Source organism: Macaca thibetana, chromosome 14 (genome assembly GCF_024542745.1).
Source record: "Macaca thibetana thibetana isolate TM-01 chromosome 14, ASM2454274v1, whole genome shotgun sequence".
NCBI lineage: Eukaryota > Metazoa > Chordata > Mammalia > Primates > Cercopithecidae > Macaca > Macaca thibetana.
In genome coordinates this window covers 61,164,729-61,192,355 of record NC_065591.1, presented here as the reverse complement: position 1 = coordinate 61,192,355, position 27,627 = coordinate 61,164,729, and the positions used below count along the sequence as shown (strand labels likewise).

Genomic DNA, 27,627 nt, shown 5'->3' with positions numbered 1-27,627 from the left:
TGTAGAACAAATACTTATTAGATCAAGACACTTAGATAGATGCTTTATACTTCAGGAATTTATTTTTTCACAATGATCCAAAGTATTAGATGAAGGTTTTTTGTTTTATTTTGCTTTTAATTGACAAATAATAAATGTACATATTTATGTGGTATAGTGTGATGTTTTGACACATGTATACATTGTGTAATAATCAAACCAGGGTAATTAGCATATCCATCACCTCAAATATGTGTCATTTCTTCGTGTTGAGAACTTTCAAAATCCTCTCTTCTAGCTACTTCAAAATATATGCAAAATGTTATTGTTAACTCTAGTCACCCTACTATGCAATAAAACATTAGGACTTATTTAATGTGAAGTTTTTAATACAAAAATTATTTTAAGAAAATAAGCACAGGCTGGGCGCGGTAGCTCATGCCTGTAATCCCAGCACTTTGGCAGGCCGAGGCGGGTGGATCACCTGAGGTCAGGAGTTTTAGACGAGCCTAACCAACACAACATGGGGAAACCCCGTCTCTAGTAAAAATACAAATTTAGCCGGGGGTGGTGGTGGGCGCCTCTAATCCCAGCAACTTGGGAGGCTGAGGTAGGGGAATTGCTTGAATCTGGGAAGCGGAGGTTGCAGTGAGCCGAGATCGCACCATTTCACTCCAGCCTGAGGAATGAGAGCAAAACTCCATCTCAAAAAAAAAAAAAAGAAAGAAAAGAAAAGAAGTACAGCCATTTAAGTATGCTATTCACAGTTATACTGCTAGTATATGGAGAGACAGGAGTTGAACTCAGATCCTCTAGATACAAAACCTCTACACTTAGAGTATACCATTTATGATATTTTCTCTTTAACTCTTTCACAAATAAGGGCATCAAGGGTAAACTGACACAGGACTAAGGACTCATTCATTGGTGAACAACTATCACACGATGATATAGAAAGGCTGTTGAAAAGCTTTTTTTCATCTTCTTAGTCAGTGTCAGAGGCAACTGGATGATAAATATTTGGCAGAAGTAATACCTAAATAGTGGTCTCATTTTATGAGGTATAGGTCAGTTTTCCTTGGGAGTATGGAAAATGATGAAAACAATTGCTATCAAATGTCAGTAAAATATTGGGGAGAATATGGCACAAGATAATTATCACATTTCACTGATGAGTGCAGGACGTTCAAATAGAAAGAATAGAGACAGCAAGGAAAAGATGGTTAAAATGATGCAACTGAGTTCAGGTGTATGAGATGCACATGGACAAGAGGTGCTGTACAGAAGGGGCTGAGTGTGTAAGAAGGTTCAAGAGCTTGGTGAGCACAGAGTCATGGGGACTGTACATTTTCTGGGATTTAAATATGGAAATACAGGCTTAGAAAAAGAACACTGAGAAAACTTATAGATGAGAAATCCATGGTTTGTGATATTGAAGAATGAGACAGTGCAAGCCTCATAGTCTACGAAAACTCCAACACGATCAGGACAAATAATCACAGAGAGGGGCACAATGAAAGGAGCAAAAGGAGTATGTGAGGAACCATCCTGGAAAACACTATATTTAACTCCTTCCTGTAACCCTATAACCCAGTAGCCATATTTAGGTTGATAATTTTCATTTTGTTCAATATTATACATTGCATCGGATTGGAAGCCAGCACATACCCCCAGGATCCAAGCACTTTTCTTGGACACATCTACCTCCCAGTAATGCTTCCCTGATGTGATACTTTGGGAGCCCAGGACGCCAGTACAATAATTGAAATTCGTGAGTGACTGAAATAATGTCCCTGGTGCCTGATACATTATCTGTGGGTTCCGAGAGCTCACTTGTCTCTTATCTTCAGCAATGACAGCATGTGAAATGTTGTTTGGAGCCAGTGTCACATCAACTGTAGAAAAATTAACAGGTCAGTTAGGGGATATAATGTGACTTTCTTTGTGATATGAGAGAAATCTTGATAAAGACTTGAGAGAAAACTGGGAGGAAACTTGTTCAGAAGTTATAAGGAGGGGTAAGTTATGTATGTGTTGGAAGGAGAATCATAAATCTTAAAACACGAGACCTAACAGAGAATATAAAATTCTAAAAGATAAAGATAATAATAATGATAAGCCACAGGGTGGCTGATGATAATGTGATTTCTCCTTACCCCAGTAGCGTCGGGCATCTGTTAGCTCTGAAATTATAAAAATACATAATATTGAATACAAGCAAAGGAGTCAGCACTGAAATTCACTTTGTCTCCAGATTTGGAAAAGTATGCCCTATATTAGGGCAGTAAATTGCTGAATGATGGGATGAAGCAGCCACCTAGCCATTTCCCATTAAATATAATCCCATCAGCAGCAGACAATATCCATCCTCCCCTATACCCTCTATCCGTATTTGGAAACTGCACCCTCTTCCCCATTTAGCACCCTGACACCACATGAATTCCACAACCCTGTTGTTGATCCAGCTCTCCTCACCTCTAAACATGTCTAGCATTCCTTTCAGATCAGGAGCTCGAAACACTCTCCTTTGATTTTTGTGAAAAGTTTTTGGCTTCTTCAAGGTCATGTTCTCAATCCTAAGAGTTAAAAAAGAAAAAAAAATGCTTCCAAACCTCTGACCTTGTGTCCCTGGAACACCCCTGATTCCCTATCATTTCAGCCCATTGATGCAGTGAACTCTCTTCTTGGGGATCCTGAGAAGGGAGAGTGCACACTCTTGACCCTGATGGCAAACAAAATATTCTCCTGTTTACCTTCCCACTTACTTTCTGTGAGAACGTGGGAAGAGTTTAACCTCTCAGAAGCACAGTGTCTTCCTTCTAAAATGAAATAATTAACCTCTCCCTGTCTACATTTTTAAACTCATATAACATAAAAAAAAAAAAAAAAGGAGGATTTTAAAACAAAACAAAACTTTGGTGCCTTACAGAAGAAACCCTAACATTTAATGTGTGGAAACATCATCGCTATGTATGTGAGTTCCCAGGGAGATGGTTAGAAAGGGAGGTTGCAGAACCTGGCGAACCTGGCTCCTGGGTGTCTGAGACATATCAAGAGAGGAGTCCTGTTTGGAGAGGCCTAAGACTTTCAAAGCTATTCTCAGCAGGGAGGTACTCAGATAACAGCTAGGGTTTCAGATTTCTGGGAAACATTACAAACACTTGGCAAATGAGATATTATGTGCACCAAACGTACTAGCCTGAATTTCATGTGGTTAGAAAGAACTTGATACCCCCGAGGTATGCGATTTTAGACACAAGAATAGCAGCTTTTTATGCTCTTCTAAAGAGTGCAACTGAGATGGATCAATTCTTTGTACCATGACCACATATTATCCAGAATATTATTTTGAAATATTATTCCACAAATAAACATCTGATTTTGGAAATCTAAATATAAATGAAGAAGGAACTGGTCTTTTTCCAGGAGGAAAATATAAACGTGGGAATTGTCCCAATGTACAATTAGGGGTATATGGCAGAAAAAGAAGATATGGCCCTTCCAAAATAAGTCAAGTACCTATTAAATACAGAAACAGAACTAGATGTAGGTAGTAAAATAGTGATGGCACAGGGGTCTGATACTGCAACACCTTATCCCTGAAACCACTACTGACCCACACTGAGTCTCCACCACTCAAATTTTCTGCCATAGAATCTGGTCTATTCCTTTTTTTTTTCTTTAATTTTCTTTAATTTTATTGATTTTTCTAAGACAGACTCTCACTTTGTCACCCAGACTGGAGTGCAGTGGCACGGTCTTGGCTCACTGCAACCTCTGCCTCCCAGATTCAAGCAATTCTCATGCCTCAGCCTCCCAAATAGCTGGGATTACAGACGTGTGCCATCACATCCCCCTAATTTTTGTATTTTTTTTTTTTTTTTTTGATACAGACAGGGTTTTGCCATGTTGGCCAGGCTGGTCTCAAACTCCTGATCTGCCTGCCTCGGCGTCCCAAAGTGCTGGGATTATAGGCTTGAGTCACCACACCTGGCCAAATCTGGGCTATTCTTAATAGTTACAGAACATTCAAATGCTGATTTGTGACCAGAAATTTATGATACAACAATATCAAAATTTTTCTGCCCTGGGAGATGTTTTATTCTAATTAAACCCAGGACAATTCTAATGGCTATAAATCTCTCCTCACTGCACAAAAGGACCATCTCTGTCCTCCCACACATACCTTTTAATGATGCCATCCACACCCTGGGAAGAAGAGAGAAAACATCAATTAAGAAATAAATAGTCTCTCCTCACTTAGAAAGCTTCATCATATTTCCCCCAGTCCCTAATGTGCTGAGAATGGAGATGGTGACAGTGTGAAAGACAAAAAAGCACAGATAAGACTCAGGGCAATCATCCCAGAAGATTCATGTGAGGTTTTCAAGTTCCCTTAAAAGCAGAAATAGCTTTCATCCTTGTGGAAGGGGCTTCTGGTTTCTGCAGATGGGACATGTTTAGAAGGGAAAGAAGTGACTGCCAATTGGTTTTTTCTCCAAACGTATATGGCTCTCCATGAAATGATTTAAATAATTAGTGCTTCTTTGATTTCTTAAACAGATATACAGCCTATGCAACATGGCATGACCCCATCTCTACAAAAAATAAAAAAAAAAAAATTAGCCAAGCATAGTGGCATGAACCTGTAGTCCCAACTACTTGGGAAGCCCAGGTGGGAGAATTTCTTTAGCCCAGAAGTTTGATTGAGGCTGCATTGAGCTAGGATCACACTACTGCACTCCAGTCTGGGTTGCAAAGTAAGACCCCATTTCTAAACAAAAACAAAATCACAAAAATAAACAACAAAGCTTATATATAAACTTATTCTGCAGGCATTATGTCACGTTTTGAAGAATCAAAGATGAATGAATAATAGTGCTCAAGATGTTTATGTGGCTTTTGCTGAGGTTATAAGCAAACAAGTGTACGAAACAAGTGTAGATCTTTTCTTCTCTTCTCTTTTCTTTTCTTTCCTTCCTTCTTCCTTCTTGTTCTTTTTTTTTTTTTTTTTTTTTTTTTTTGAGACGGAGTCTTGCTCTGTCGCCCAGGCTGGAGTGCAGTGGCCGGATCTCGGCTCACTGCAAGCTCCGCCTCCCGGGTTTACGCCATTCTCCTGCCTCAGCCTCCCGAGTAGCTGGGACTACAGGCGCCCACCACCTCGCCCAGCTAGTTTTTTGTATTTTTTAGTAGAGACGGGGTTTCACCGTGTTAGTCAGGATGGTCTCGATCTCCTGACCTCGTGATCCGCCCGTCTCGGCCTCCCAAAGTGCTGGGATTACAGGCTTGAGCCACCGCGCCCGGCCGAAGGAGTCTCACTTTGTTGCCCATGCTGGAGAGCAGTGGCGTGATCTCAGCTCACTGCAACTTCCGCCTCCTGGGTTCAAGCCATTCTCCTGCCTCAGCCTCCCGAGTAACTGTGATTACTGGCGCCCACCACAATGCCTGGATATTTTTTGTGTTTTTAGTAGAAACGGGGTTTCACCATGTTGGTCAGGCTGGTCTTGAACTCCTGACCTCAAGTGATCCACCTGCCTCGGCCTCCCAAAGTGCTGAGATTACAGGCATGAGCCGTGATACCCGGCCTACGTACTTTTTAAGGTTGCTCTCTTCATTTTAGACATGAACTGTAACTGACTTCATTTACTTCCTTAAGTTTGACACACATATATGCAATTGATTTCTCTACTTTTACCCAGGTTTGTCACTTAAATGCAGTTTAATGTATTCAGTAGTGAAGGATCAACAACTAAGAATTTTTATTATATAACACGAACCATACTGTCTTCTCTCTTATACCACATTGTCCATAATATTACTAATATCTACTCAGTCATTGTCCCAAAAACTACATTTACTCTGAACTCTAGTCTCTACCAGGTCAGTTTGGCGTACGTTCTATTTTTTCTTTTCTTTTCTTTTTTTTTTTTTTTTTTTTTTTTTTTTTTTTTTTTTTTTTTTTTTTTTTTTGAGACAGGGTTTCACTCTTGTTTCCCAGGCTGGAGTGCAATGGTGCAATCTCGGCTCACCGCAACCTCTACCTCCTCGGTTCAAGCGATTCTCCTGCCTCAGCCTCCTGAGTAGCTGGGATTACAGGTGTGTGCCACCAGGCCCGGCTAATTTTTGTATTTTTAGTAGAGACGGGTTTCTCCATGTTGGTCGGGCTGGTGCCGAACTCCCAACCTCAGGCAATCCGCCTGCCTCAGCCTCCCAAAGTGCTGGGATTACAGGTGTGAGCCACTGCACCTGGCTAGTCTACATTCTTAATGGTTTTAGGTCATCTACTGCTCTTTATCACAAATATTGTTTTGTTTTAGCAGATATGGACGAATGAAATGTCTTTGGTCTCCTTTATGCCAGACATAACTTTTCCACATAGGTTTTTTTTTCAAGAACAAAGCCAATAGCTGGATCTACACATACAATCAAATAGTTTTGCTTTTTTGTATTGGTACTTTTATGTTGTATGTAACATAAACCAAATAAAACTGGATTAAATGGTGAAAAGGATTTTGGAAAGGGCAATTACAACTTCAGTCATAGCTGAATTTTGAAACTCAAACCTTGTCATCAAGATCTGGTCTATGGGCCGAGCACAGTGACTCCCACCTGTGATCCCAGAACTTTGGGAGGCTAAGGCGAGCAGATTAGTTGAGGTCAGGAGATCGAGACCAGCCTGGCCAATCTGGTGAAATCCTGTCTCTTCAAAAAATATGCATGCCTATATAATCCCAGCTACTCGGGAGGCTGCAGCACAAGAATTGTTTGAACCCAGGAGGCGGAGGTTGCAGTTATCCAAGATCATGCCACTGCACTCCAGCCTGGGCGACAGAGTGAGACTCCATCTGAAAACAAAAACCAAAAATGTGATCAGTGTCCTTCTCCAAATTCTACTTATTCCTCTACATTGAGTTTATTCTCTGTACATGAAGGAAATGTAACTCTCCTGATACAAACCCCAGCAGAAAGGAGAACTTCTAAGTTTTAACATAAAAAACTTTTAGGCTTGCGTGGCATTTGTCTGTGTTGGATTAGGTGCCCATCTTTTTTTTTTTTTCTTTTTTTTTTTTGAGACGGAGTCTCACTCTGTCGCCCAGGCTGGAGTGTAGTGGCGCGATCTCGGCTCACTGCAAACTCTGCCTCCTAGGTTCGCGCCATTCTCCTGTCTCAGCCTCCCCAGTAGCTGGGACTACAGGCTCCCGCCACCACGCCCAGCTAATTTTTTTTTTTTTTTTAAGTAGAGACAAAGTTTCACCGTGTTAGCCAGGATGATCTCGATCTCCTGACGTGATCGGCCCGACTCCGCCTCCCAAAGTGCTAAGATTACAGGCACGAGCCACTGCGCCCAGCCCAGATGCCCATCTTAAAAGCACTACTGCATTGTGGCTGGAAACAACAGGAATTACATATATTAACTTAACTAGAAGTAAGTTATATGCAACCCTGGCCATGCTAAAGACACACACATATGGAAAGGATAAGTGAAACAACATATCAGTGAGTAAATTGTAGCAGATTTCAAAACAGCCTTAACTTTGAATTAATTTGGACAATCTCACTAACCCAAGCACAGATTCATCAGGAGAGGACAGAAGCCTTATTGCCTTGAGGGGATTGAACATAACTTCTATTCGAGCTAGGATGCCAAACTTAAAAATTATATTTGAGTTTTCTTTAAACACAGCAGAGACAGTAGCAACCATAAGGAAGTAACTAAATGAAGATACAGAAAAAATTATTGCTGGGTAGAGACTAGAGGATGGGAAATCTCAAAAACTACAAAGTAACAAATATGTACATTTTGACCAGCTGCAGTGGCTTATTCCTGTAATCCCAGGACTTTGGGAGGCTGAGGCAAGTGGATTGAAACCAACCTGGGCAACATGGTGAAATCCCATCTCTACAAAAAATACAAAAATTAGGTGAGCATGGTAGTGTGGAGCTGTGGTCGCAGCTACTCTGGGGACTGAGGTGAGGGGATTGCTTGAGTTCAGGAGGTCAAGGCTATAGTGAGTCAAGATCGCACTACTACATACGAGCATGGGCGACAGAGTGAGACTCTGTCTAAAATATATATATATATTTTTTATATTTACAAAAGAAATGTATACACATACAAAGGAACAAGATAGAATACCACAGCTCGGGGGATTTAAAAAAAAAAAAAAAAAAACACACACACACACAAAAAACCCCCAAAACAATAAATTGAAAATATCCTCAAGTGACCCCAGATGTTGGAACTAGAAGATAAAGACTTCAAAGCAACTATTGCAAATAGGTTAAAAAACTAAGGAGAACTATGCTTAAAGGATTGAAGTATAAAAACAATGACTCAAAAAAATAGATACGCTTGAGAGAGAGAAATGATAAGGAAATAAAAATTCTGTAAATTTTAAGTAAAATAACAATAATGAAATATTTGCTAAAAGTGCTCCACAGCACACAAAAAGATCGTTGAACCTGAAAAGCTGCATCAATAAAAATTTTCTCATTTAAAAAACAGAGAGAAAAAAGACTTAAAAAATAAAAATAGCCTCAAAGACATGTCAGATGTCACAATGTAGCAATGTAGCAATGTACATGTAATAGGTCTTCCAGAAGGAAAGAAGAGAGGAAAAGATTTCTAAAACCTGTTTTAAGACCTATTACATGTATGTTGCTACATTTTCAAGTAGAAAAGAATAATTGGGGAAAAATAGTTTAAATTCTATAAAATTTAATATTTCATCTATGTTAATATATTCATCTGTGTTCAATGAACCCCAAGTTAAATAACTAATGAGATCCATATATCATAGAAAAATTTCCAAAGGCTACAATCAAAGCAAAGAAAAAATTAAAGGAGCAAGAGAAAAATTAATCATTATATAAGGAATGCTTTCAATATGGTTAATAGCTGACTTCTCATCTAAATAATAATAGATGACAGAAAAGACTAGATTGACTTATTGAAAGCACTAAAAGAAGCTGTCAACTCCAAACTCCATATAAAGCAAAAATTTTCTTCAAATATGAAGAAAAAATATTCTCAGATGAAGACTGAGAGAATTTGTTGCTGGAAGATGGAAGAAAAAATGTTTTTTCCTTTTTTTTCTTTTTTTTTTTTTTGAGACGGAGTCTGGCTCTGTTCAGGCTGGAGTGCAGTGGCACCATCTCAACTCACTGTAACCTCTGCCTCCCAGGTTCAAGTGATTCTCCTGCCTCAGTTTTTTAGTAGGTGGGATTACAGGCACGTGCCACTATGCCCAGCTAATTTTTGCATTTTTAGTAGAGATGGAGTTTCTGCATGTTGGCCAGCTGATCTTGAACTCCTGACCTCAGATGATCCACCTGCCCCAGCCTCCCAAATTGCTGGGATTACAGGTGTGAGCTCCTGCAAAATATTTCTTCCCATAAATATTTCTTCCCAAAAATATTTTTTAAATTTTCTTCAGTTGAAATTAATTTCCTCCAAAGATTTACTCAACCTAAACAAAATGGTAATACTATAAAATGTGAGTTAAGATAAAAGAATCTATAGTTTATTTCCCAAAGTATTTTCTTAATAACTTCAAAAGACATTAAGTTTATTACAAAGTAACTCAATACTATATTAATAGGTTATAACATATATGCATGTGAGATATATGACAAAATGATAACCAAAGATGAAGAAAATGAAGCAATACTGAAAGAAAGTTTCTGTATTTTACCGGAATTAAGTTACCATTAATCAGAAGCTGGCTGTGATAGGACAAGATGCATATTGTAATCATTAAAGCAACCACTAGGAAGAATACTAATGTCATACAGCTGAAAAAGAGAAAAACTAAAAATAGACATTGGAGAATATTTATTTAACACAAACGAAGCCAGTTAAGGATGCAGAAGATAACAACATCAAAAAAGACAGCAGAAATACAGAAAACAAATAGCAAAATAGTAAATTTAAGTAAAACTGTATCAATAATTGCATTAAATGTTATAATGAAAACCCAAATGGAAAGTCAGAGACTGTCAGACAGACTGGGCAAAGAAGAAGATTCAGTTATCACTACCTATAGAAGAGCACATATTAGATTCAAAGGCATAAATAAACCCAAAGTAGAAATAAAATATATATACTATGAAAGCTTTAACCATAAGACAACTCAAGTAGATATATTAATATTAGACCAAAGATACTTTAAGGCAAGAACTGCTAAGTGAGAATAACAGGAATATTTCATAATGAAAGAAAGTTTCAATATGTCAAGAGGAAATAACAATATTAGTGTATCTTCACTTAACAACAGAGCTTCAAAATACTAAAAACAATATATAAAGAATTAAAAAATGGGAAACAGACAACTCAGTAACAACTGGTGAAGATTTCAATAATTTACTTTCAGTAATTAATTGAAAAGCTAGTATAAAAACCATAAAGGATATAGAAGACAACACTATCAGTTAGCTTGACTTAATGGACATCTTTAGATTATTTCACCAAATGAGTGCAAAATACATATTCTTTTCAAATGCATATAAAACATTTTCCTGCTCATGTAATGTTCCATACCATTAAGTTTTAATACATTAACAAATGATACAAGTTATCTGATTACCAAGGAATGGGATTTGAAATCCACAGCAGAAGAAACATTTAAAAAATTCTTAAATGCTTTAAAATTAAACACTACTTTTCTGAATAACCCAAGAGAAAACCAAAAAATCACAAAGAAAATTAGAAAATACATTGAGCTGAATGAAAACTCAAAAATTAAAATGTATGAGATACAGTTAAAGCAATTCACTGAATAAACACTATATCAGAAAAAAAAGATTTCACAGTATCTAAGATTTCACCTTAGGACATTAGGAAAGGAACAACAACAAAAAACTCAATGAAAAAGATGAAATAATAAAGATCAGAGCAGAAACGATACAGAAAGCTTAAAAAAAGATAAAAATCAATGTAGCAAAAAGCCTTTTTAATCTCGTAAAAGTTAATAAAATTAACCCAATTATAACTGAAAGGACAAAAAAGGGAGAGAAAACAAAATCACCAAAATCAGGAATAAAAGAGGAGACATAAGTGTGTGTGCTGTAGATAGAAATGAAAGGAATTGCAGATGGGTGTCAGCAAAATAGTATCATAGGAGTCTCTAGCAGTTGTCTCCTCGCAAAAACAATTTAAACCACCATCCAAGAACTAAAACACCTCACCAGAACTAAGAAATAGAGTAGGAGCTTACAGCATCTGGGTATAGCACAGAAATAAGAAAAACACTCATGGAAGAATGTAGGAAGGACAGTTTTACATTTTCCATTTCACCCCTCTTACAACTCTAGGCAGCACAGCATGTAAGAGGTAACCCCCACAAGGAGAAAGAGGGGAAAATCAGCACCAAAATTTACCTCAGGCCCTAACACTGGGTTCAATCTAGTAAAACCCTGTCTGGCAGGTCTGAAGGCATCAGACTCCAGACTGGTACCTACGGATAAGCCTCCAGGCTGTATCTCACAGCCCTAGGCTCCAGATCTGTGCAGTGGACTCAGTCTATGGGCCATCTAAATGCCAGGTTGCCCTCAGTGGTAGGACCAATCTCAGTTTTAGGACAGTCCAATAGCCTCAGGCTCCAGATTGGCCCCACAGCCAGGCTGACCTCAGGCCCTGATGGCCACAGGCTTCTGGCCCATACCAGCACCAGATCTAGCCCTGTATCCCTAGTTATCAGGCTGACAATTCTGAACCTAGCCTTCAGTTCAGTCCCTGCATATACAGGCTATAGGCCAGTACCCACGGACCAAATCTCCAAGCCCAACCCTATGCCACACAGTATCCCGCAGCCTCAGGCTCAAGTCCTGCCCAATGGACTCGGTCTATAATCCTGCCCCAGAGCCAGGTTTACCCCAGGGTGCATACTGGCCCTGGTGCCAGGTCAGCCCCCACAGAATCAGCCTTGTAGCACGGCCTAGGTTCAGGCTTTCCCCAGTGGCCCCAGGCTCCAAACTGCCTCCAGTATCCAACTGGTCTCCATGGCCCCAGGCTTTAAGTCTGCCACAGCATCACACTGACTTCCACAGTATTAGTCATCATGGGTACCTGCAGACACATCCTTCAGCTTAGCTCCTGCAGACATATGACACAGGCCCACCCAACACCACAGCATCCCCTATGGCTCCAGGCTTCAGTCCCACTACAGTGCCAGCTCAGCACCCTTGGCCACAAACACCAGGTAGGTATTTGAGAACACAGGCTCCAGGCCTGTTCAGTGCCAGGCCAGTCCCCCATGGCCTTACCCTCCAGGCTTGATCCTGTGAGTCCATGAGCCAGCAGACTCAGAATCCAGGCCTGCTCCAGCACACCGAACGTAAAGCCTGTCCAAATAGAACACATTGCTGGACTGCATCCAGCTCCAGCTCTGCTACTGTGTATCCTTGTTCCAGGCCAGCCCCTGAGGCCTCAGGACCCAGGTCTGCACTTGTGGACCTAAGCTCTAGGATAGCACCTGCACAATCAGCTTCTATTCTAGCACCAAGGGACAGAGGCTCCAGGCACCAGGTCAGTGCCTGTGATCTTGGGCTCCGGACTTGCCTTAGCAAACCCAGACTAAACACTGGCTCCAGCACCAGGAGGGTCACTGTTGACCCAGGCTCCAGAGGACCTAAAGTCTAGACTGGGCTCCAGTATACTTAGGATCCAGGTCCACTCCCAGTGGACCCTAGTGCCAGATCAGAGGCCATGAACTGGCCAGATTCTGCTAACTTTAGCTCAAGGCCCGCTGCAGTATCAGATCAAGACCTGTGAATTGAGGATTCAGGATAGCCCCCAGAGATACAGGCTCTAGGCTCACTGTCATGGACCCAGGCTATAGGTCCAACTCCGTAGAGTCAGCTGCCAGGCCTGGCCACCTCCTGACTCTGGGCCACCCTGCCTGAACGCTGAAGCAGCAAGCTTGCCCTTGAACCATAGCAGACAGTATGCCTAGAATCTCGGAAAACAAACAAAGCCAGTGCACAGAAACTAAATTATGTCCTTCTGCAAATGTATAGACATAAACATAAGGAAACAACAAATTTGAAAACCCAGTTTTGTTTATTCTTTTGAAGAACAAACTGTTAGCTTCAGTAATCTTTTGCATGGGTTTTTGTGCCTCAGTTTTATTCAGTTCTTCTCCAGTTTTACTTATTTATTTTCTTCCGCTACCTTGGAGGAATGGTTCATTCTTTTCTTTCTCATTCTTCTAGATGGAAAGTTAGATTGTTAATTTGAAATCTTTCTAACTCTTTAATGAAGGTGCTTTCCTCTTAATTGTTTTAGCTGCATGCCAGAGATTTTTGTAAGTTTTGTTCTTATTTTTATAGTTTTCAAATAATTTTTTGATTCCTGCCTTAATGTCAGTATTCACTCAGGAGTTGTTAAGGAGCAAGTTGTTTAATTTGCATGTATTTGTGTAGTTTTGAGAGGTCTCCTTGATATTGATTTCTTTTTTTTTTTTTTTTTTTTGAGACGGAGTCTCGCTCTGTCGCCCAGGCTGGAGTGCAGTGGCGCAATCTTGGCTCACTGCAACCTCCGCCTCCCGGGTTCACGCCATTCTCCTGCCTCAGCCTCCTGAGTAGCTGGGACTACAGGCGCCCGCTACCATGCCTGGCTAATTTTTGTATTTTTAGTAGAGACGGGGTTTCACCATGTTGGCCAGAATGGTCTCGATCTCTTGACCTCGTGATCCGCCCGCCTCGGCCTCCCAAAGTGCTGGGATTACAGGCGTGAGCCGCCGTGCCTGGCCAGTGTTTGTTTGTTTGTTTGTTTGTTTAATATATTGAGACTTGCTTTATGACCCAACATGTGACTGATGATAGAATATGTTCTGGTCCAGATGAGAAAAATGTGTTTTCTGTGGTTGTTTCATGAAGTATTCTGTAGATGTGTATTAGATCCAGTTGGTCAGGGGTCATGTTTAAGTCCAGAGTTTCTTTGTTAGTTTTCTGCCTTGATGATCTGTCTAATGCTTTCAGTGAAATGTTGATGTCTCCCAGTATTATTGTGAGGTCGTCTAAGTCTTTTCTCAGGTGAAGAAAAGCTTGTTTTGTGAATCTGAGTGTTCCCACCTATGGTGCATATATATTTAAGATGGTTAAGTCTTCCTGTTGAATGATACCCTTTATCATGTTTGCTCTTTTTTGTCCTTAGTTGTCATTGTTTAAAAAGTATGTTTTATCTGATATAAGAATAGCTACTCCTGCTCCGTTTTGTTTTCCATTTCCATTAGGTCTTTCTCCACTCCCTTGCTTTGAGCCTGTGGGTGTCATTACATGTGAGATGGGTCTCTTGAAGACAGCAGACTGGGTTGAGTCTTATCTTTTTATTCCTTTTGCCACTTTATGTCTTTTAAGTAGGGGATTGAGTTCATTTACATTCTGGGTTAGTATTGATATGTGACATTATGCTGTTCGTTGGCTGTTAGGTAGACTTGATTGTGTACTTGTTTTATATTGTCTGTAGGGTATGTGCGTTAGTGTGTGTGTTTTTTTTTTGTATCAGTTGTTCTTTCTATTCCATGTTTAGCACTCCCTTTAGGACCTCTTATAAGCCTGCTCTAAGGCTGCTGTAATGATGAGTTGTAATATGGTGGTAGTCTAGTTGTAATATCCTTAAATGTACATGTTACCCAAAGTAATCTACAGATTCCATGCAATCCTTACTGAAATTCTGACATTTCTTACAAAAATAGATACAAAAAAAAAAACCCCTCAAGTTTGTATGAGACCAGAAAAGACCCTAAATCACCAAAGAAATCCTGAACAAAAAGAATAATGCTGGAAGCATCATACCTGACTTCAAAATATATTATAAAGCTATAGTAATCTAAACAGTATAGTGCTAGCATTAGAAACAGACACATAGACCAATGGAACAGTATAGTAACCCAGAAAAAAATTCATACCTTTATGATCAGTTAGTTTTTGACAGTGGTAACAGCATTCATTGAGGGAAGGACAGTCTCTTCGATACACTGTATTGGAACAACTGGATAGCCATATGCAGAAGACTATCTCACACCATGGAGGACTTTAAGTAAAATAAGTCAGGAACAGAAAGACAAATACTGTATAATATCACTTAGTATGTAGATGTAAAAAATAGTTGAGCTCATAAAAGTAGAGAGTGGAAGATGGGTTTCCAGGAGCTGGGGTGTAGGGAGAGTTCAGGCCGATGTCGGTAAAAGGATACCAACTTCAGAATGAAAAGAAGACTATCTTTAAGAGCTCTATTGCACAATGTGGCAATTATAGTTAACAATTATAGTTAACATCATGAAAATGGGGATGAGAGCAGTTTTCGTTGTTTTTTTTTTTTTTTTTTGAGATGGAATCTTGCACTGTCACCCAGGCTGGAGTGCAGTGGCGCCATCTTGGCTCACTGCAAACTCCGTCTCCCGGCTTCACGCCATTCTCCTGCCTCAGCCTCCCAAGTAGCTGGGACTACAGGCACTTGCCACCACACCTGGCTAATTTTTTGTATTTTTAGTAGAGACGGGGTTTCACCGTGTTAGCCAGGATGGTCTCGATCTCCTGACGTCGTGATCTACCGTGCCCGACCTTTACTAGTGAATTCTATTCAGCATATAAAGAAGAAGTGATAGCAGTTATTTATTTTTTTTCTCCGGAAAATAAAGAGGAAAAAGTCTCAATTAATTTCATGAAGGGAAACAATAAAAAGCATCTTGTATTTTGACGTGTATTTGTTTGCCAGTGGCTAAGCTAAGCAATGAAAACTGCACTGATAAGGGCTCAACACTGGATTACAGAGAATAGGAACCCATCAAACATAACTAGAGCTAATTGATCATCTCTACTATGTCAAATTTGTGTACTGCTCTGGGATAAATTAATAAAAATGGGATTATCTCTTGTTACTTCTACATTCAATTATTCCTATAACTTCAGCAACTGATTCAGAAAAGCGGTCCTGCAGGGAACACTGTTAGTATTAGAAAGAGCACAGCAACACAGAAAAGGAAATAGCCTTCACTTTTCTTTAATCTCAATGCTCAGGCTTCTTTCCCCTTTTTACCTGCAGTAGATCCATCATTGACCCCTGCAACCGATGCTCCAGATCTGAGATGAGCTCTCTCATGTACTGGGTCTGCTGCACCATCTCCGTTTCAGACTTCGTAAGGCTTTTCAGAATGTCTTCTTCCTCCTTCTCCAGGTTCTGCAGCTCATTGCTCTCCTCCCAGTCCAGGATCTCTCTCAGTTGCTCAAAATCTGCTGAGACGTTGGTTTTGTCGTAGTCTATTTGAATCTTCAGAGATGAGAAGAGAAAGGGGCACTCAGTCTACCAGGCAGAGGCTGTTAGTCAGAAAAAGAACTGTTTCTTTTGGGGAGTTTTCACAAGGGGGGACACAGTAGCAGGAGAGTAGGTCTTAGGAAAGCTGATTTTCCTATTTCTTTTCCTTCATGACATTTTAAAACAATGACCTTGAATGGGTATGTTGAGGTTCATTCTGAGTCAAAATGGGTTACCTGGATGTAGCTTGCCTTTCACGCAGCTGTCCAGGACACTCATGCCTGCCTATATTACTTTTATCAGCCCAAGCTCAAACTCCCTGCCAAAAGTTGGACATTGAGGACAGAATCACGAGCCACTGCCAAATGTCTTCCCAAAGTAGAGTCATGGACTCAGAAAGTAGCACAAAAATAGAATGCAGGATTCACTAGCCATCCTTACCAGAGAGATCCTTCATGTAAACAGCTCCCTAAAGATGTCTGTGTTCATTATGGCATATTTACTCCCCAGCCACCACACCCCATCAGGGAAAGAATGAAGAGGACTAATCAAATGACATCTGGACTTATCAAGTGTCAGGGAATAAAGAGGAAAAAAGCTCCTTCCCATGGTCCTGCCCAGATTTCTAGCTAACTCCTTTGGGAACCACATCCTCTTGCCTTCCAGGAAGCTTTCTCTTCTCTGATGTCAGCTTCCAACTTTTCAGCTTCCTGCTGCTTCTGCCTCAGCATCTCCAGAGCTGTCTGGAGCTTCACCTGTGAGAAAGGAATCACACCATAGTCAAGCTATGAGCTTTCTCAGCACCTAGGTAGAGTATAAACGTGAAATCAGGTTGAGCTCAGAAGAAGCAAATTTGCAGAAACTGTGAGAATGGCAATGAGAATCCATGACTTGGAAGAAAACTTACATTGGCGAATATGCTCCCTACATCTCAGGTAATAGACCTCCCCATCTCCTCACCATGAGTAGACTGATTCTTTTTGTCCTAGAAGAAAAATCTGATCCTGCAGCAAGGAAAGAACTTACATCTCAACCCACTCCAGTTACTCTCCTGCTGAAAGGGGTAATCAGAGCTTTTCTTGGACACCAAATCTCTACCCATCTAACCCAAGGTACAAAATATTTACTCCTGGCCAGGAATATATACTCTAGGATTATTCTCCAGTAACTGGGTGAAATGCAAAAAACCGTCCTTCAAGCCTCAGAAGTTAAGCATAGCATGAAAAAAATAATCCCAGGCCTCAGGTCTATGATGACAAGGCAATTAATGTCAAAGGCAAAGTGAAAATTTTCCATCAGGTCCCATTTTCTGCCCTCTCTTCCTTCCATCCCAGTCTCTTACATGGTACTCCTGGGCAACCTCCTCCATGAGGAAAGTGTGGTGACCACGGTGCTCCTGAGACCGCTCACAAAGCCAGCAAATGACCTTGCTGTCCTCCTGACAGAAGAGTAGGAGTTTCTCTCCATGGCGTGCACAGTGATCAACCTTCTGCCCCTCTTCTGGGCTCAACTTGACCTCCCTGAGCTTCTCCACTATGTTGGCTACATGCCGATTAGGCTGTATGTTCTCAGGCTGGTAACTGATCCGGCACACAGGGCAGCTTCTCTCTCCTTCTTTGTATAGCATGGACTTCTTGTGGTTTGCAGTGATGCACGCTTGGCAGAAGCTGTGGCCGCAGTGCAGACTCAGGGGTTCTGTCAGGAGTTCCAGGCAGATGGGACAGGTCACCTCCTCCTTTACATTAAGCAGGATTCCAGAAGCCATAGCAGCTTCTCCACTGCTCCTGCCTGTCCTGGCTGCTGAGGTTCGTCTTGTTCACAGACCCCTGCATGATTGGGAAGGTTAAAATGGGACTAAGTAAGAAAGGTAGAAATAGAAAGGATATTGATTGTACACAATTAGAAAATGGGCAAGATGAAAATAGTTAAGGACAAAAAAAAAAGGGGAGAAATAAGAAAACATGTTTGGTTACCTGGTAATAAGGGCTTTTCGTAATCACCTTAAATACTTTACTCCCAGTTCGTGTCATATGACAAATTCTGTTCTTATCTGTGCATTGGTTATCATTTTTCTTTATTTTCAATGAACAGAAAACAGACTGAGGTCTTTTCTACCAAGATCTTTGTGTGACCCATCATCTCTCAGGGCTTTTCTTTCCCAAGCCAAAACACATCCTCAATATTACAATCACCAAATCATTTATGCCTCAGGGCTTTCACATTTGCTTTTCTCTCAGCATGAAATGTTTCTCTGATGTTAGTATGATTTTATTAAATTCTCTCCTTACATGTTGTATTATCAAAAATACCTGCTCTGACTACCTTATATGCAGTATAACAAATCTCACCACTCACTGTACATTTGCAATAATTGCTCTTATTATCAGCAGAGTGAATGACTGTTTCATCAAATTTATAAATTGACATAATAAGTGATTTACAAAAATTATTTATCTTCAATATGGTGACCTGAGATGACCCCGTATTCAGGGTCCTCTTTCAGTGGCCTCTTTGCTACTCTTTTGGTTAACTGATGACAAATGGAGATAATGGCACATATTCAATTAATACTCAGAGCAATTGGGGTGTGGAAGTAGAGGAATCCACAACAGCTGGAAGGTTCTGGGGAGTCTCGTCCTGAAAGTTTGCCAAGGACATTTATGGGAGCCTAAAGGTATGGACATAGTGTAGAAAGTAATGATAAATAGTGGATCACACATGTCAGAGACTTGAAAACTAGAAACACAGAGGAAATGGATATCAGTCTTGAGAGAGAAGTCTTAAAATATTAGATGACATGATTTTGTTCCTGGACCAAACGAAGGGTCGGCTGCTTATTCTCGCGGCCCAATAACAAGATGCAGATTTACTGGGAAAGAAGGGAGTTTTTATTTCTGTAACTGCACACACAGAGAAGGCCTAGAAAATATTGCCAGACCGACTCAAAATTACAAAGTTTTCCAGAGCTTATATACCTTCTAAGCTATATGTCTAGGTATAGTTGTGCATTCATCTAAAAACATAAGTGATATAACTACTTCTTCTAATCTGTAACTAAGGTCTGAGTTTTAAAGACCTTCCTCTGGAGCCTCAGTAAATTTACTTAATCTAGATGGGTCCAGCTGCTGGGGTGATTATCCTTATCTTGTGTCTCCTGCTAAATCATTAAGGTTTGGGGAGTTCCTTCAGACCCCCATACAACTTTTTAAATCCTAAACAGGTCCTAGTCGATTCCTTCGTTATCTTGTCATGCTTCAAGGCCCAGGAAAGGTCTGGGCAAAACTCTCGGTGGGCTTCTGTTATATTCCAGCCTTTGTATAAGGGCACTGGCTCTATCAGCTTTTATTTATTTATTTTTTTTGAGACGGAGTCTTGCTCTTTTGCCCAGGCTGGAATGCAATGGCTCAATCTCGGCTCACTGCAACATCCACCTCCCAGGTTCAAGCGACTCCTCTGCCTCAGCCTCCCGAGCAGCTGGGACCACAGGCACGCACCACCACACCCGGCTAATTTTTGTATTTTTGGTAGAAACGGGGTTTCACCATATTGGCCAGGCTGGTCTCGAAATCCTGACCTTGTGATCCGCCTGCCTCGGCCACCTGAAGTGCTGGGATTACAGGCGTGAGACACTGCGCCCAGCCTCAGCTTTTAATATTTAACTTAACCAGCCAGGTGTGGTGGCTCACGCTTGTAATCCTAGCACTTTGAGAGACCAAGGCAGGCAGATCACCTGAGGCAGGGAGTTCAAGACCAGCTTGGCCAACATGGTGAAATTCTGTCTCTACTAAAAATACAAAAATTAGCTGGGCTTGGTGGTGGGTGCCTGTAATCCCAGCTACTTGGGTGGCTGAGGCAGGAGAATTGCTTCAACCTGGAATGTGGGGGTTGCAATGAGCTGAGATCATACCACTACACTCCAGCCTAGGCAACAGAGCAAGGCTCTGTCTGAAGAAAAAAAAAAAAGTAACTTAACACTCAGTTAGTGCTGAAACAGTTGTTATGGAGGCCTGCGTTAGTGAAACTTGGCCTGCCAAAATTTGACAAATTATTGTTGAAGATTGATTATATGCTAGCAACTGGACCTCAATCAAGACAAAGATTAATGTGGTGTTTAATCTACTCTAAACTTGGCATTCACCTAAAACTTTATAGTAAACTAAATGATCAGCCATATATATACAAAATAGCAGATGTGATGAATACTACTAGAGAGAGGTAAGTGCTCTTGATAAGTCAAATAATGAAGCGAAGCAAGGGTTATCCAAGAATTACTAATTGAAAACATAAAGGTTTAACTGAAGCGTGATATGAGAAAACGTAGGATGAGAGCAGGGCAAATGTATTAGTAGAAGAAATTACATATATGAATAACTTGTTCATGGAAAATGCAACATCTAAGGGTTTTAAGTTGCCATTTTCCTCTTGTGCACAGACCTATTATGGTGCGTATTGTGCACAGACCTGTTAGACTTTTAGTATTACAGGGATCAGAAAATGTGACACATCCCAAATGACATAACATTTGGGAACTCTTTCTTAAGAGCGAGGAAAAATTAGGCTGGGCGCGGTGGCTCACACCTGTAATCCCACCACTTTGGGAGGCCGAGGTGGGCAGATCACCTGAGATCGGGAGTTCAAGACCAGTCTGACCAACACAGAGAAACCACGCCTCTACTAAAAACACAAAATTAGCCAGGCCTGGTGGCGCATGCCTATAATCCCAGCTACTCGGGAGGCTGAGGCAGGAGAATCACTTGAACCCTGGAGGTGGAGGTTGTGGTGAGCCAAGATCGCGCCATTGCACTCCGGCCTGGGAAACAAGAGCGAAACTCCGTCTCAAAAGAAAAAAAAAGAGCGAGGAAAAATTATCAGTGTCAACTGTCCATTAAAGTTATCAGTCTCAATCAGCAGAAGTGGGGACATCATTAACTTTGAGCATGGGTTGCAAAAGGTTAGACAGATCTAGTGTGCAAGGGGGAAGATTAGTTAGGATATAGGAGAGAGCTGATGACAGCTTGCAGGACAAGGTGATGGAGGAAATGGAGAGCAAATGAGAGTGAGAGATAAATCGAGATAAAAGGAACAGTGTTGGGAACTAGACTACACATGTGGGAACAAAGGGTTAATATCAGGCTTGAGCTCTTTTCTCCTATAAAGATGATACTAGCTTATCCTTTTGGTATTGTTTTCTTCTGGGAAATTTATTGGGTTACAATAGAGTGAAATGTCAGCTGTCTTGCTAGCCTACATGAGGCTGTTATTGACAGCAATATATTCTGTAATAGAAATATATAGTAATAGTATAGTACAATAGTATATTGATAGTAATTATATTCTGATATATAAAGCAGATTTGGACTAGGAAGGCTGTATATAGATCTTAAATTCCAGTTGGTAGGAACAGACCTCATTTTCCACCACAGAACCAGGTATGTCCCTTTTTTAAGTCCCTGAGAACTGTTCTCCTGAGCTTTCACAAGATAATCAGTCCTTTGGGGTACTAAGCTTATCTAACCTACAGCAGTTTCACACACATCCAGCCAGTTTCATTTCTTAAAAAACTCACATGATAGAGATAATACCTCCTGTACTACCCTAGGGACTCTCACTGAGAACTCATCTGAGGAGGCTGTGCCACATGGTTCTTCTGTCCTGCATACCCTGGCTGAACTACACGAACCTGGCTAGTTTAGGGCTATTATCTCCCACAAGGGGAACTGCAAATCAGATTGGAAACTGCTGCTGTTGTTCAGTCAGGGAAATATCACAGAGTGGTGGCTCAGAGATGTTGACTGACAGACCTGGGTTCAGTAATGACCCTGTGGCCTCAATCTAGGATCAAGGGCTGTCAGGAGTTCCAGGTAAATGGAGCTGTAAAGCTAAAAACAAGGTAAGAGAAGACCTTAATGGATACTGATGTGTTGCTGGCTGTCAAGGGTTCATGGTAAAACAAAGATCTCCACTATGAGACAGCTGATGAGTCTTTCCCTTGCTCTGAAAAAGAGAGAAATGTTATAAAGGCTATATGGAGATAAATTCAGACCTACAAAAACTGTACACTCCTCCCATCATCTGTGAAGGCCATAAAGAACAAGGCTGAATGAAGGTGGGATGGAGGCACAATCCATCCAGTGGTATAGATACTGAAAATGGGCCAATGGCATATACTGTTATGCTTCAGGGACATTGGCCTGTATCAGGCTCTGATAAATAGCAAGATCAGAGGTTTAAATCATATGATGTCTAGCCTTGTTTATGACTCAAGTTGTGATCCAAACATGAGAGTGAGGACTCCATTTATCTTTTATTCCATGAAAAATTGCATCAGCACTGAGATGCATCAAGAGCCTACGGGAGAGAGGAACGGAGACTGCCTTCTGCCATGAGGCTGTGAAATTTATGTTTAATGTGATATTACAAGGAGCCCATGTCAAAGTAACTGCTGCCATAACAGACATAGTAAGAGGAATATGCAGAGGGACCAGAATTTTTACACATGGGGCTAACCCCGCCACTACCTAAGCAGTGAGCCAAGGGCTGCACAGCAGTCAGGGAGGTTGAGATGGGAACACAATTATCTGCCTGGTATCTCTCAGGTCAGCAACCTGCCATACATGTCAGGTTATTGCACCTTACACATGGACCTTCTGACATCTGAGATCATGAAAATGTAAATTCAACATGTCCTAGAGGTGACAGCTAAACACAAGCAACAAAGACATTACAAGACAATAACAAATTTTTGTAAAATCCAAGCAATATGCATATAGACAGAATTTTCTTCTCCTGTGACCAGGGTAAAACTGTTTCTCTAAGCATAATATAGCTGCAAATTACTGATGTTATATGGGAAGGCATCACCTTTCATACATAGGTGGGAAAAATGAAATTGTACTGAGATTCATTTGCTAATCAATATCATCTAATACTGTTATAGGAGTTATTAAGAAATTATTTTAGGCAGATAGAGAGTAAAAGCGGGTCCTTGGGAAGTTTTCGTTTGTTTTAAAGCAGCTCCAGAAACATTTGTCTAGCAGAAAAGCCCCAGCTCTTAGAGCTGGGCCAGCAAGCTGTAATATGCAAATGCTGGCCATTAGAAACTGGGTCCATCCAAACCTGGTGATTCCCACCATCTTCTTCCTTGCCCCAGTAAGTGCCTGGCAATATAGATGCCACCACGTATCCCCACCATGTGTAAAACATTGTGGTGCCCTGCATTTGCATATTGAAAGGCTAGGCTGAGAGGGCCAGTTTTTTCCTGAGTCACACGAATGACATGCCTGGTCAAACCAATCCCCTGAGTTCTATGCAAATCAGACACCACCTCCTCCAGCCTCCTAGTATAAGCAGCCACTTTTCCACGACACGAGAGGTTTTTCTCTTTGCCAAATCCCCCCTTCCCCTGTCTCTATTTGGGGGAGCTGTTTTCTTCTTCCTTCCTTCCTTCTTGCCTATTAAACTTTTCGCTCCTTAAAATCACTCCACGTGTGTCCGTGTCATTAATCCTATCGGCGCCAAGACCAAAAACCTGGTGTTCCTCCAGTCAGAGCTGTGTCCATAGTACTGTGTAGGAAACAAAGAAACTCAGCATAGCCTATACTCTCAGTAAACAATCAACACAGAAGACGTCTGTGATCAAATTTGCGAGAGTTTTTCCCAAAACTAGAAGGAGGCCTTCTTTCAGCAGCAAACTCCAATGGGGTGTCTTCTAATTCAATTCTGACACTATACCTGGAGAGAGCATCAGATTCCACAGGCTGAAGGCTTGGGCCCACAGACTGCTCCCCAACTTCTAATGCCAACTCCAAGACTCAGCTTGTTTTACCTGTGCTTCTGCCTGACTGGCTATAAGTCAGGGTTCTCCCCTTTATATGTACTGGTTTATTATGAAGGACATCACAAAGTATACAGATAGAGGCATAGGCTGACACATGAGAGAAGGGGCATGGAGCTTCCCTGCCCTCAGCAGGCACACTACGCTCCAGAAACCTCCAAGTGTTCAGCTATTTGGAACCTTATTGAACCCTGTCCTTTTAGGTTTTCATGGAGGCATCATTACATTGGTATAATAGATTAAATCACTGGCTATCAGTACAACTTAACCTTTAGCCCCTCTCTTCTCCCCAGAGGTTGGTGGGTTGAGCTGAAAGTCCCAACCCTCATTTTCTGCCTTAGTCTTTCTGGTGAGGACCCCCACTCCTGAAGCTACCGAGGGGCTGCCAGCCATTAATTGATTAATTATCATACAAAAAGACACTTACCACTTTGCAGATTCAAGAATTGTAGGAGATGTATGCTAGGTTTAGTGATGAAGACCAAATGTATTTCACAGTAGCAAAACCATTTAATGGTATACTCCCCACCATACCAGCAAAATAAAAAAATAGAAGCCGAAGATTATCGAATCAGTTCTAAAATCTTGAAATATATGGTTTGAAACGAAAATAACAATCTGGGGCCCCAAACTCACTATGCCAAAGGGAATACTAAAGCTTGGGAATTGGGCCACCTTCTATAATATTTTGTTCCTAGATAGCTGCAAAGATACCATAGCTGCAAAGCCACATACCTCCCAGGTGGCTTCCCTCACAATTTGCTCACAAGGAAATTTCTTGTGGGCCCCAAGGTCTTTACTCTGAAACGGAGATCTGTTGAATTTCACCCTGACAATGTCAATTAGCAAGCTTATCTTCACTAGTATGGGACAAAGACAGAGGATAAATCATCCCTCAGCTCACCTGAGACAAATGCATGTTTGACTGTTTCTGCTACTCCCTGTTTATCTTTTGTAAAAATGCAGATTCACTGAGTGGGAGACAGTGCATAATTGATTACTCCTCCAAGCCCTCCTTTAACATGTAAATTATGGCTTCAGCTAACGCTAGCTAAAGCCTCAAAAGAATGTAACCTTTTGCTTCTTTTATCGACTCTCCTCCATTTTTTTCTTTTCTCTTTCCCCTTTAAATACTGAAGTCCTCAAACCCCCTTTGGAAAAAGCATGAATCACAGATGTTCCTGTGATTTTATGCTCCTTTTTCCTAGGCATGTCCTCAACCCTGGCAAAATAAACATCCAAATTGAGTGAGGCCCCCTTCCATTAGTTTCTTTGGTTTACAATGCCACCAGAAAGGTATTCTGTATGAGTTCAGAAGATGGGTGCCAAACACTGATTTATCACCAGAAGCAGGGACAAGAAACATGAAGCAGAGGTGAGCTCTCCAAAATCAACCTTAAGGCAGTAAGATTTGGTCAGATGAAGGGAAGTTGGGAGGAGGAAACAGTTTTGCCTGGAGTCTTCCATATAAGCTTGAATTAGCTTAAGTGCAGCTATATCTTTCATGGGAAGGACATTTGGAGTTGAATACAGAGGGTCCCCATGAGAGAGACTCCCTCTCTCATGTGTCTCAGGATCCTGTTATCACACCACTTCTGACATCTGATATCATTAACATCAACCAAGTGTCGATGAAAAGGGTCAAACTCTGTAAAATATTTTGAAGAGATTTATTCTGTGCCAAATATGAGTGACGATGCCCCATGACACAGCCCTCAGGAGATCCTAAGAACATGTGTCCAAGCTGGTTGGGGTGTAGCTTGGTTTCATATATTTTAAGGAGACAAGATACTTCAATCAAATACATTTAAGAAAGACTCTGGTTGACAACTGTCTTTATCTAAAGACCTGGGATCAATAGAAAGGAAATGTCTGAGTTCTGATAAGCAACTGTGGAGACCAAAGTTCTTACTGTGCAGATGCAGCCTTAGGGTATCAGGCTTCAGAGAGAATAGACTGAAATGTTTCTTACCAGACTTAGGGTCTATGTTGAAGTTCATGCTGGAGAGGAATAATGAGTCAGGTCCCACTTCCGTTTCCTGTCATGGCCTGAATCAGTCTTTCAGGTTACATTTTAAGAGCAGCCTGGCTGAGAAAGTCCATTCAGGTGGCTAGGGGCCACAGAATTTTATTTTTGGTTTACACAAGTACTCATTTTGTTTATTAAAAGTTAGAAACGGTGCCATCTCTGGGTATTCCTTCACATGCTTCTGCTGCTCTTTGTATCTCACCTAAGCTCTGCTTTTGCAGGGCACATACGGCCCAAGGAGAGGGAGGAGCAAGGTTAATGATTTTTAAGGAAATCCAGTTGTTCCCTGAGTCTGGACTTGGTGCCTAGTAAGGGTAAACAGATGCTGTCACCAGGGAAGCCCTGATGAAATAACTGGGAAAGTTATTTTTCTTAATGGTTTTCTTTATTCCTTTTATTTATAGACAAAGCTGCTTAAAGAAGCCAGACTGCCCAGCATGGTCCAGATCTTCACCCCGACCAGATCCAAGGGGGAAATTAGACCCCCAAACCTGCGTAAACTGGAACAGACAATCCCTCATTGCCTTTGGATCATTAACATATCACTAGAGTGTTATCCCACCCCGACAGCAAACAAGAAAATCTCCACCACTTTGTGGCATGTGTTGTATGAAGACATGTGTTTATAAACAGAGGTGGCACAACTGGAGCTTCACCCTGCAGGCTAACACTCCTTTCTCTTCCCATGCAGAGTTCTTTCAAAGCCCATGCTTCCCACTGTTTCGGGGGAGGGGGCTTTAGAGAAGGAGTTCTCTTATTCTCCACTCCCAGCAAGAAATAAAACCTGCTTGCCTTTTTTTGCCATTATCTTTGTAACCAATATGAACTAGGGAAATAACTCCGTTTACCAGTGACAATGACAGGGCTACAGAGCTGGACCGCTGTCACACCACCAAGGTGATGCCACAGAGACAGGCCCAGGTGATGAGAGCTGACCTGTAGAGTTATGCAGAAACACTACATTAGCACACTGATAGGCATTAAATCATTAGGGTTCCAAGGCCCCTGTCTTTGCCCTTGTTGGGAGAAGGCACTGAAAGAGAATTCTGGCTCTCTACAGCAAAGTTCAATAAAAAATTATAGAATAGAGAGGGGATGGCGAGAGAGTCAGCGTGGAAAAATAACCAGCCTTCCAGGAAACAAAGCGCTTCATTTTAAAGCTCTCCCTTCTTTCAAATCTGCCTGCCCACCAGGCAGCTCTATTCCCCTCAGTCAGCTCTGGCAGCAGGACGTCTGTGAACGGTGTCTTTTCCCCATCCCGAACAGCTTTTCAGATAAGTTAAACTCACCAAGGTAAATTCAGTTTTGTCCCAAAGACTTCCTACTTCTGCCCTCCACAAAGTCACTCAATACACCTTCAGACACCAGTGCAGAAGTAGTGAGTCTGGGGAGAAGAGTGAAGGCAGGCCAGGAAAGACACGGTTAGGATTCACTCACCAATCCAGGGGCCTGATCTGCGCAAAGGAATTTTCCTAGAGGAAGTGCAGGAAATTCTTGCTCACATCGGGGCAGGAAAGTGAAAGATAAACT

General features: G+C 41.3%; 1 protein-coding gene across 3 annotated transcripts; it reads right to left on the bottom strand.

Annotated features, from left to right (window-relative positions):
• Positions 1 to 40: 40 nt before the first annotated feature.
• Positions 41 to 27,627, bottom strand: TRIM5 (tripartite motif containing 5). 3 transcript variants are annotated; one of them, XM_050756212.1, is made up of 9 exons: positions 27,535 to 27,608; positions 17,577 to 18,060; positions 16,894 to 16,989; positions 16,019 to 16,249; positions 4,166 to 4,188; positions 2,455 to 2,555; positions 2,136 to 2,162; positions 1,648 to 1,874; positions 41 to 658 (listed from the first exon to the last, which is right to left on the bottom strand). In XM_050756212.1, exons 2-9 carry the CDS (start codon positions 17,997 to 17,999, stop codon positions 563 to 565), a joined length of 1,224 nt encoding a protein of 407 aa, XP_050612169.1. In that variant the 5' UTR covers positions 18,000 to 18,060; positions 27,535 to 27,608; the 3' UTR covers positions 41 to 562. The 3 variants fall into 3 exon arrangements, with proteins under 3 accessions (XP_050612169.1, XP_050612167.1, XP_050612168.1); XM_050756210.1 differs by having other exon boundaries at positions 41 to 1,874; positions 27,535 to 27,627; XM_050756211.1 differs by having other exon boundaries at positions 41 to 1,874; positions 27,387 to 27,615.

What these genes read in the sequence shown, in the direction of transcription:
- TRIM5 (XM_050756210.1), bottom strand. Translation starts at nt 17,999, where the DNA reads ATGGCTTCTGGAATCCTGCTTAATGTAAAGGAGGAGGTGACCTGTCCC. An exon ending in AAGAGAAAGCTTCCTGGAAG is followed by an intron (nt 16,250 to 16,893) that starts GCAAGAGGATGT and finishes TCATCTCTGAAG; the next exon opens with ATTCAAATAGACTACGACAA. An exon ending in GTGGATGGCATCATTAAAAG is followed by an intron (nt 2,556 to 4,165) that starts GTATGTGTGGGA and finishes TTTAACTCTTAG; the next exon opens with GATTGAGAACATGACCTTGA.